The 11,830-nt window shown below is 45.1% G+C and overlaps 1 protein-coding gene across 4 annotated transcripts in view; it reads right to left on the bottom strand.

Moving 5' to 3' along the window:
• Nucleotides 1–9,231, bottom strand: part of LOC118966091 (transcription elongation regulator 1-like protein) — a 213,280-nt gene extending 204,049 nt beyond the window's left edge. The window contains exons 1-3 of one of the 4 annotated variants that reach the window (XM_036988681.1): nucleotides 8,504–9,230; nucleotides 7,715–7,771; nucleotides 6,372–6,746 (exon numbers count right to left, since the gene is read on the bottom strand). In XM_036988681.1, the coding sequence (XP_036844576.1) occupies nucleotides 6,372–6,692 (321 nt within the window). In that variant the 5' untranslated portion in view covers nucleotides 6,693–6,746; nucleotides 7,715–7,771; nucleotides 8,504–9,230. Of the gene's footprint in view, nucleotides 1–6,371; nucleotides 6,747–7,714; nucleotides 7,772–8,503 lie in introns of all 4 variants that reach the window. The other 3 variants (XM_036988692.1, XM_036988689.1, XM_036988676.1) reach the window with 3 other exon arrangements.
• Nucleotides 9,232–11,830: the final 2,599 nt, after the last annotated feature.

Raw genomic sequence — 11,830 nt, forward strand, 5'->3', positions numbered from 1 at the left:
AGCTGCCACCTGACCGAAATTACGGATGAAACGACGATAGAAGTTCGCGAAGCCGAGAAAGCGCTGCAGCTCGACGCGTGACTTAGGAGCGGGCCAATCAATGACAGCTTGGACCTTAGCGGGATCCATCTTAATGCCTTCAGCGGAAATAACAGAACCGAGAAATGTGACGGAGGAGGCATGAAAAGTGCACTTCTCAGCCTTCACAAAAAGACAATTCTCTAAAAGGCGCTGGAGGACACGTCGAACGTGCTGAAGATGAATCTGGAGTGACGGTGAAAAAATCAGGATATCGTCAAGGTAAACGAAAACAAAGATGTTCAGCATGTCTCTCAGGACATCATTGACTAATGCCTGAAAGACAGCTGGAGCGTTAGCGAGGCCGAAAGGAAGAACCCGGTATTCAAAGTGCCCTAACGGAGTGTTAAACGCCGTCTTCCACTCGTCCCCCTCCCTGATGCGCACGAGATGGTAAGCGTTACGAAGGTCCAACTTAGTGAAAAACCTGGCTCCCTGCAGGATCTCGAAGGCTGAAGACATAAGAGGAAGCGGATAACGATTCTTAACTGTTATGTCATTCAGCCCTCGATAATCTATGCAGGGGCGCAGAGACCCGTCCTTCTTCTTGACAAAAAAAAACCCCGCTCCGGCGGGAGAGGAGGAGGGGACTATGGTACCGGAGTCAAGAGCTACAGACAAATAATCCTCGAGAGCCTTACGTTCGGGGGCCGACAGAGAGTATAGTCTACCCCGGGGGGGAGTGGTTCCCGGAAGGAGATCAATACTACAATCATACGACCGGTGTGGAGGAAGAGAGGTGGCCCTGGACCGACTGAACACCGTGCGCAGATCGTGATATTCCTCCGGCACCCCTGTCAAATCACCAGGCTCCTCCTGTGAAGAAGAGACAGAGGAAACAGGAGGGATAGCAGACATTAAACATTTCACATGACAAGAGACGTTCCAGGAGAGGATAGAATTACTAGACCAATTAATGGAAGGATTATGACAAACTAGCCAGGGATGGCCCAAAACAACAGGTGTAAAAGGTGAACGAAAAATCAAAAAAGAAATGGTTTCGCTATGATTACCAGAAACAGTGAGGGTTAAAGGTAGCGTCTCACGCTGAATCCTGGGGAGAGGACTACCATCCGGGGCGAACAAGGCAGTGGACTCCCTTAACTGTCTGAGAGGAATGTCATGTTCCCGAGCCCAGGTCTCGTCCATAAAACAGCCCTCCGCCCCAGAGTCTATTAAGGCACTGCAGGAAGCTGACGAACCGGTCCAGCGTAGATGGACCGACAAGGTAGTGCAGGATCTTGAAGGAGAGACAGGAGTAGTAGCGCTCACCAGTAGCCCTCCGCTTACTGATGAGCTCTGGCTTTTACTGGACATGAAGTGACAAAATGACCAGCAGAACCGCAATAGAGACAGAGGCGGTTGGTGATTCTCCGTTCCCTCTCCTTAGTCGAGATGCGGATACCTCCCAGCTGCATAGGCTCAGCTCCCGAGCCGGCAGAGGAAGATGGTAGTGATGCGGAGAGGGGGGCAACGGAGAACGCGAGCTCCTTTCCACGAGCTCGGTGACGAAGATCAACCCGTCGCTCAATGCGAATAGCGAGTTCAATCAAGGAATCCACGCTGGAAGGAACCTCCCGGGAGAGAATCTCATCCTTTACCTCTGCGCGGAGACCCTCCAGAAGACGAGCGAGCAAAGCCGGCTCGTTCCAGCCACTGGAGGCAGCAAGAGTGCGAAACTCAATAGAGTAGTCTGTTATGGATCGATTGCCTTGACATAGGGAAGACAGGGCCCTGGAAGCCTCCTCCCCAAAAACAGATCGATCAAAAACCCGTATCATCTCCTCCTTAAAGTCCTGATACTGGTTAGTACACTCAGCCCTTGCCTCCCAGATTGCCGTGCCCCACTCACGAGCCCGTCCAGTAAGGAGAGATATGACGTAGGCGACACGAGCAGTGCTCCTGGCGTAAGTGTTGGGCTGGAGAGAAAACACAATATCACACTGGGTGAGGAACGAGCGGCATTCAGTGGGCTCCCCAGAGTAACACGGCGGGTTATTGATTCTGGGCTCCGGAGATTCGAAAGCCCTGGAAGTGGCCGGTGGATCGAGGCGGAGATGGTGAACCTGTTCTGTGAGGTTGGAGACTTGGGTGGCCAGGGTCTCAACGGCATGTCGAGCAGCAGACAATTCCTGCTCGTGTCTGCCTAGCATCGCTCCCTGGATCTCGACGGCTGAGTGGAGAGGATCCGAAGTCGCTGGGTCCATTCTTGGTCGGATTCTTCTGTTAAGGTGCGTGAATGAGGACCCAAAGGCGAATTAACAAAACAGAGTTACTTTAATGACGAAAACAAAACGTAGGCTCAGACGGACAGGCAGATTCCGACAGGACAGGACAAGGTTACAGTAACACGACGATGGTCTGGTTCAGGCATGAATGACACAAACAAACAAACAAGAATCCGACAAGGACAGGAGCAGAAACAGAGAGAGATATAGGGACCTAATCAGAGGGAAAAAGGGAACAGGTGGGGAACGGGGTGAATGGGTAGTTAGAGGAGACAAGGGACAGCTGGGGGAAAGCGGGGGAGAAAAGGTAACCTGACACGACCAGCAGAGGGAGACAGGGTGAAGGGAAAGGACAGAGACAAGACAACATGACACAAGCACTACTTCATTAAAGAATACAAACTAACAAGCACTACTTCATTAAAGAATATAAACTAACAAGATGCTAACAAGGACTACATCATTAAAGAAGATAAACTAACAAGATGCTAACAAGCACTACATCATTAAAGAAGATAAACTAACAAGATGCTAACAAGCACTACTTCATTAAAGAATACAAACTAACAAGCACTACATCATTAAAGAATACAAACTAACAAGATGCTAACAAGCACTACTTCATTAAAGAATACAAACTAACAAGCACTACATCATTAAAGAATATAAACTAACAAGATGCTAACAAGCACTACTTCATTAAAGAATATAAACTAACAAGCACTACTTCATTAAAGAATATAAACTAACAAGATGCTAACAAGCACTACTTCATTAAAGAATACAAACTAACAAGCACTACCTCATTAAAGAATACAAACTAACAAGCACTACTTCATTAAAGAATATAAACTAACAAGATGCCAACAAGCACTACATCATTAAAGAAGATAAACTAACAAGATGCTAACAAGCACTACTTCATTAAAGAATACAAACTAACAAGATGCTAACAAGCACTACTTCATTAAAGAATATAAACTAACAAGCACTACCTCATTAAAGAATACAAACTAACAAGCACTACATCATTAAAGAATATAAACTAACAAGATGCTAACAAGCACTACTTCATTAAAGAATACAAACTAACAAGATGCTAACAAGGACTACTTCATTAAAGAATACAAACTAACAAGCACTACTTCATTAAAGAATATAAACTAACAAGATGCTAACAAGCACTACTTCATTAAAGAATACAAACTAACAAGCACTACTTCATTAAAGAATATAAACTAACAAGATGCTAACAAGCACTACCTCATTAAAGAATACAAACTAACAAGCACTACTTCATTAAAGAATATAAACTAACAAGATGCTAACAAGCACTACTTCATTAAAGAATACAAACTAACAAGCACTACTTCATTAAAGAATATAAACTAACAAGATGCTAACAAGCACTACTTCATTAAAGAATACAAACTAACAAGCACTACTTCATTAAAGAATATAAACTAACAAGATGCTAACAAGGACTATATCATTAAAGAATATAAACTAACAAGCACTACTTCATTAAAGAATATAAACTAACAAGATGCTAACAAGGACTATATCATTAAAGAAGTTACAGTGCCTTGCGAAAGTATTCGGCCCCCTTGAACTTTGCGACCTTTTGCCACATTTCAGGCTTCAAACATAAAGATATAAAACTGTATTTTTTTGTGAAGAATCAACAACAAGTGGGACACAATCATGAAGTGGAACGACATTTATTGGATATTTCAAACTTTTTTAACAAATCAAAAACTGAAAAATTGGGAGTGCAAAATTATTCAGTAGGATGGTATGGTGGACAATGAACTGTAGTTGGTAGGATGGTATGGTGGACAATGAGCTGTAGTTGGTAGGATGGTATGGTGGACAATGAGCTGTAGTTGGTAGGATGGTATGGTGGACAATGAACTGTAGTTGGTAGGATGGTATGGTGGACAATGAACTGTAGTTGGTAGGATGGTATGGTGGACAATTAACTATAGTTGGTAGGATGGTATGGTGGACAATGAGCTGTAGTTGGTAGGATGGTATGGGGACAATGAACTGTAGTTGGTAGGATGGTATGGTGGACAATAAACTGTAGTTGGTAGGATGGTATGCTGGACAATTAACTGTAGTTGGTAGGATGGTAAGGTGGACAATTAACTATAGTTGGTAGGATGGTATGGTGGACAATGAGCTGTAGTTGGTAGGATGGTATGGTGGACAATGAGCTGTAGTTGGTAGGATGGTATGGTGGACAATGAACTGTAGTTGGTAGGATGGTATGGTGGACAATGAACTGTAGTTGGTAGGATGGTATGGTGGACAATTAACTGTAGTTGGTAGGATGGTAAGGTGGACAATTAACTATAGTTGGTAGGATGGTATGGTGGACAATGAGCTGTAGTTGGTAGGATGGTATGGTGGACAATGAACTGTAGTTTGTAGGATGGTATGGTGGACAATTAACTGTAGTTGGTAGGATGGTATTGGTGGACAATTAACTGTAGTTGGTAGGATGGCACATTGGATGATGAACTATAGTTGGTAGGATGGCACAGTGGATGAATTAGAGTCATATAGAACTAGGTAAGGGCTTGCAAACAGAACAGAACATAGCCTACTGTCTACCACTGACAAGCCTTTCAAATGTGTATAACAATAATGCACAACTTCATTCTGGGGCTCCTCAGAATCCTTCACGATGGAACAGTGTAATAAAAGCGTAATTTTCCGAGCATAGAGTTATGGATCTAGTCTCCACCAATCTACTCAGTCTTAGCCCTCTATCCATGGTTCCGGACAGACAGAAGACATTGGTCTCTCTCTGTGAGACACGCTGATTCATCCCACCAACCGCCACATTAAAAATCAATCACAAGCTTCTTCTGAAAAAGCTTTGCATTGCAAACATATCACATCAAACACCTGCTGTGTCTGTTGCTGCGTTCATTCTCCTTTCCTCTCCTCTATGCCACTAATAGTAAGTGCCTTCTACAGTCTCCTCCCTATGAAAGGTGGGTAACGGTGTGAAAAAGCCAAGAGCGACATCAGTGCCAATATGCCTGACCTGTCTTGATCAAGTCCGCTCTCTGCTCTCCTCAGATTAAATGTCACGCTGTGTTTGTCTGTGTGAGCGGCATCAGAGGACCAGGAGGAAGAATGTGCTCTGATCATCAGGATGTAAAGAAGACACTAAAAGCACCGCTGTTGCAATCAGAGACCCACTGCAGTTACACTACACTACAGGCCACTCAGGGCATGCATATGGGAATACTTCTTTTCCACCATAATTTGCAAATAAATTCATTAAAAATCCTACAATGTGATTTTCTGGATTTTTTTTTTCTCATGTTGTCTGTCATAGTTGAAGTGTACCTATGATGAAAATTACAGGCCTCTCTCATCTTTTTAAGTGGGAGAACTTGCACAATTCGTGGTTGACTAAATACTTTTTTTTGCCCCACTGTACATATGGAAATACTCTTGACATTGTGCTACATGGTTCAGTTTCCATTAGGAAGGAACAACATCCATCTGTCGCTCAGTTGGTAGAGTGTGGTGTTTGCATTGTCAGGATTGTGGTGTTTGATTCCCGGGACCACCCATGCATTATAAAATTTTTTTAAAAAATGTATGCGCAAATGACAGGAAGTGGCTTCGAATAACAGCGCGTGCTAAATGGCTCATTTCTATTATACATAACCACTAGGGCATGGAGTTGATAATGTCCAACCAACTATTACATTCGTCAGCAACATAGAAAAACTCCCCAGCTGAAGTGGTAATGCAATATCCCTCTGAAATCTGTATGCAGATAGTAACGGCACGGACGTGGGGCTGTACGGACCAGTTTTCATCAGACTAACTAGACCAACCCAGGGCACGTGTGTGTCCGTTCGTGCGTACATGTGTGCCTGCCTATGTCTACGAGTGCAGGTGAGTGTCTGTCTCTCTGTGAGTGTAATCCCCTATCAGTGTGGACATGAATGTTGCTCAGGTTTATAGCAAACACTATTTATCATTCATAATAACCATAATTCTGAAAATATCTAGTTTTATCTGATAGCAACCTACCTGCACGTTCTGCAGGGGAAACTGACTGATGCCAGGGTTAGCTGCTGTGTGTGTCGGTATCCTGGCCAGAGGCAGGAAGGGATCACAGGACAGCTGCCAGCTGGAGACGGCTTGGAGCAACGGAGGAGGGTGGTGATGGGAGAGCAGGAAGGGGTGGTGATGGTGTGGCGCGGCAACGGGGGCTGTATTGGCACCCAGCCGGCAGAGCCCCGAGGCAGCAGCAGCAGAACCAGGGCCAGGGAGCATCCACAGCCATGGAGAGGCATCTCTCTCTATCTGCCACAGCTGTGGCTGAGCCTTCAGTCGCCCCACAGGGATCATCCCTACATTCTAGACCACCACACAACACCTGGAAAGGCTGGGAGGGACCCTAGACTTCAGAGAGGACATTGTTTCATTGATAAAGGATAAAGGATGGGAGACCTGGTGAGAGGCACCTGCCCATACTCACACACACACTCACTCACTCACACTCACTCACACACCCACTCACTCACTCACTCACTCACTCACTCACACACAAGAAGCTAGGCAGTCACACACACACACACAAGTAGCTAGGCAGTCACTCACTCTCACACACACACACACACACACACACACACACACAAGCAGCTAGGCAGTCACTCACACACACACACAAGCAGCTAGGCAGTCACTCACTCACACACACTCACACACACACAAGCAGCTAGGTAGTCACTCACTCTCACACACACACAAGCAGCTAGGCAGTCACACACACACACACACAAGCAGCTAGGCAGTCACTCACTCTCTCACACACACACACACACACACACACACAAGCAGCTAGGCAGTCACTCACACACACAAACAGCTAGGCAGTCACTCACTCACACACACAAGTAGCTAGACAGTCACTCACACACACACACAAGCAGCTAGGCAGTCACTCACACACACACACAAGCAGCTAGGCAGTCACTCACACACACACACAAGCAGCTAGGCAGTCACACACACACACACACAAGCAGCCAGGCAGTCACACACACACACAAGCAGCCAGGCAGTCACACACACACACAAGCAGCTAGGCAGACACACCACTCACTGGAAATACTCTACACAACAAGTAATTACAGCACTTGTAGGTATTGATTTAGTGAGGTACAAGGCAGTATCACTCATAACTGTACATGTATTTAGAGGGGCCGATGGATGAAAACAAGAAATATAAAGAAACATCATGATAAATGACTTATGGCAGATGGTCACGATGCAGGCAGCCCATGCACACACATTTGTTCCATGCAATGGTCTGCGGGGTGATCGGGAGAGGGATACAATAACAACAATTAGCAGGTCTTCTAGAATACCTTAAACGGGGTTCTATCGGGTTTTATGGAGAGCGCGTTCCAGAGGCTGTTATTGAGCTGCGAGGAGAATGTGAAAAGTATTACATCCAAAGGGTGCACAATTATTGAACACTGAGACACATACACGTTTCGGACTATGAAAGACGCCTAATAAAGTATAATGCGCATTTGCACTCTGAATTAGGACTACGCTTAATATTCAGGTTTTCAAACCTCTTCTCTGGGACCCTCAAACGAACTAGGTCACCTGATTCATCTATTCCAAGGGCTTGATGATTAATTGACAAGTTAAATCAGGTATGCTAGCTGTGTAATCGTTCAAATAATTGGAACGGCTGGGGTTCACCCAGAAGATGTTTGAAAACCCCCCCGGTCTAATAGACGTACCGTTTTTTTCAAGAAGGAAAAATGTGCTTGATCGATTCCCACATCTGTTAATTTACATATTCTACTGTAAGGGAAGGCTACCAAGACAACGGAGACCAGCTGGCAAGTTTATCAAATAAGCCTACAACTTGGAGATGCATGTTGGTAAAGTCCTTGTAAATTGTGTAATATCTGCGTTAAAATATAAATCAATAAGAACACACGGGAATTAGTTGTCTCCCTTGTTCCGCACCAGATGGACCTTGTCAATGAGAGGTAGCCTATCACTCCAAATTAAATAAGAATAACAATGTGTTTAGTTTGACATTCAAATATGGGAATGAATGGGGCACAATCGAAGTTTGGATGGAAAGTTAATTTAAAAATCAGTCTTCACATTGGATCAGATATCCTCCACCTCACCTATAATGCGTTGTAGGCTATCAATCCCTTCAGTTGTCCACTATTGACATCGCTCGTCCATCATTTACGAATTAATTTTCCGTTGGTAATTTCAATCCAAAAATGACTACGCTGTTTATCCTATCCAAATATCCAAAACATGCAGCCTTGTCGCCAGGTAGGCTACAGTATAGCCAGCATACAATGGAGGAACTGAGGACACTCGTTCGTTCATGAAGCGCAGGGCATCTTCAAACGGTGACGGTTGGTCGGTGAGTGATGGTTTGTCAGAAAAGAGAGAGAGGAGCTCGAGCCCAATGGAGATCTTCTATTTGCTGTCACGGATAATCTCTTCTCACCCTGATACCGTTTCAGCCTCTTCCACACCGAACGTCACCCTTAACGCAACACCGCACCGCGCAGAGCCACGGCTTAACTCCACTCACTTCTCCCCAATCAAGTCATAGGGGATAGGTTGGACTAGCCACAGTTTTTCCTGTTTCAGAAAACTTCCTTTAGTGCAAAACGTGAAAACATTCCTAAGCGACTGCAAAACGTCTCCAATGAGAACTGCTACTGCGCACCTCTCTCGCTCTCTATCTGTCTCTGCATCATCCGGTACCACAGTGGAGTCTGGACCGCTCCTCTCTGAACAGCAGCAATCCAGTGCGCTACTGTAGCATAGTGTCCTTCCCACATCTCCTCTCTCGGCACCAGGGGTTTTGGATACTGTATGGCAAGTCACATGGAACACAATCTAATCACATGAATGACGCACAATCTCACCAGCATTCAGGATACATCACTGTAGCGCGTGGTAAATTGAGCCACCTGGGGGTACTTACAGCAGCCACCTGACAATCTAAACTTTGACTGAGTGTTGTTATATATCCTGCTGTTTTTCAGTCATAAATATATCGCTTAAAGGCAACATACTGTGGGAGCAGAACGCGTTATATTCAGAACAAATTATATGGGGGTGTATACATGTTTGAAGGGTGCCCCATCCCTTCCCTATCTCTTTTAGAGGGAACATTGTAACGTTACAGTCATACGATTGTTTGGTTTTCCGTTCCCATTGTCCAAAAAAGTACAATGAGCACAACGCATTTCAGCAGCATGGCGGTGTCCACCAGCGCAGCCCAGTCTCTACAGCAGCGTTTCCCAAACTCTATACGGGGCTCGAAGTTACAATTTCAGCACCACGCTAGCGCCGCCCAGTCTCTATACTAGGGGGGAACAAACCATTTCAGCACCACGCTAGCGCCACCCAGTCTCTATACTACCGGGAGCAAACCATTTCAGCACCATGGCGCCGTGTGACAATGTATAGTCAATACACGTGCTGAACTGCACTGAAATGTAAACAACATTTTCCCACAGGCTGAATGGAAACATGCAGCGGTATAATGACACATTTAAACTCAGCAAAAAAAGAAACGTCCTCTCATTGTCAACTGCTTTATATTCAGCAAACTTAACATGTGTCAATATTTGAATGAACATAACAAGATTCAACAACTGAGACATAAACTGAACAAGTTCCACAGACATGTGACTAACAGAAATGTGTGTCCCTGAACAAAGGGGGGGTCAAAATCAAAAGTAACAGTCAGTATCTGGTGTGGCCACCAGCTGCATTAAGTACTGCAGTGCATGTCCTCCTCATGGACTGCACCAGATTTGTCAGTTATTGCTGTGAGATGTTACCCCACTCTTCTACCAAGGCACCTGAAAGTTCCCTGACATTTCTCGGGGGAATGGCCCTAGCCCTCACCGTCCAACCCAACAGGTCCCAGACGCGCTCAATGGGATTGAGATCTGGGCTCTTTGCTGGCCATGGCAGAACACTGACATTCCTGTCTTGCAGGAAATCATGCACAGAACAAGCAGTATGGTTGGTAGCATTGTCATGCTGGAGGGTCATGTCAGGATGAGCCTGCAGGAAGGGTACCACATGAGGGAGGAGGATGTCTTCCCTGTAACGCACAGAGCTGAGATTGCCTGCAATGACAACAAGCTCAGTCTGATGATGCTGTTACACACCGCCCCAGACCATGACGGACCCTCTACCTCCAAATCGATCCTGCTCCAGAGTACAGGCCTCAGTGTAACGCTCATTCCTTCAATGAAAAATGCAAATCCGACAATCCCCCCTGGTGAGACAGGAGAGCACTTTTTGCCAGTCCTGTCTCGTCCAGTGACGGTGGGTTTGTGCCCATAGGCGACGTTGTTGGGGTGATGTCTGGTGAGAACCTGTCTTACAACAGGCCTACAAGCCCTCAGTCCAGCCTCTCTCAGCCTATTGTGGACAGTGTGAGCACTGATGGAGGGATTGTGTGTTCCTGGTGCAACTCGGGCAGTTGTTGTTGCCTTCCTGTACCTGTCCCGCAGGTGTGATGTTCGGATGTACCGATCCTGTGCAGGTGTTGTTACATGTGGTTTTCCACTGCGAGGACGATCAGCTGTCCGCCCTGTCTCCCTGTAGCGCTGTCTTAGGCATCTCATAGTAGGGACATTGCAATTTATTGCCCTGGCCACATCTGCAGTCCTCATGCCTCCTTGCAGCATGCCCAAGGCACATTCACACAGATGAGCAGGAACCCTGAGCATCTTTCTTTTGGTGTTTTTCAGAGTAAGTAGAAAGGCCTCTTTAGTGTCCTATGTTTTCATAACTGTGACCTTAATTGCCTACCGTCTGCAAGCTGTTAGTGTCTTAACGACCGATCCACAGGTGCATGTTCATTAATTGCTTATGGTTCGTTGAACAAGCATTAGAAACAGTGTTTAAACCCTTCACAATGAAGATCTGTGAAGTTATTTGGATTTTCCCTAATTAAGACAGTTTCTTTTTTTTTGCTGAGTTTATAAGTGAAGAAGATTGTTAATGTATTAGAGGAGGCATATTCAATTAGCAAATAAAGGATCAAGGGCTTTGGATCAGATAGCATACTACTCCTGCTTCATTCATTTAAACATGAATTTACAGTAACTGTAGCATGCTGCATTCAAAGTAGAATCCTGGATAACTTTGACCTTGTCTTCTGCTTGAGTAGACTGAATAATTGATCATCATCTCATAAAACAGGGTGATTCAAGATGAATCTGCATGATTCTCCTGTTTCCATGCAATGTTGAAGCTTGACTGTCATGTTGCGATGTGCCTCAATGGTGCCAATCGGGCGCGGTGAAATATCCATTCTATTTTATTGGACAATAATCCGTTTCATGTTTCTGTCCTTGCATTGTCCATTTGGTTTGAAAAAGTAAGGCTTCTGTTTTTTTTCAGGTAAAAGTGATGAGTATCAGGATAGTTGCAGATTCAGCCCCAGAAAGCAATGAGGAATC

This window comes from Oncorhynchus mykiss, chromosome 1, assembly GCF_013265735.2.
Source record: "Oncorhynchus mykiss isolate Arlee chromosome 1, USDA_OmykA_1.1, whole genome shotgun sequence".
Taxonomy (NCBI): Eukaryota; Metazoa; Chordata; class Actinopteri; order Salmoniformes; family Salmonidae; genus Oncorhynchus; species Oncorhynchus mykiss.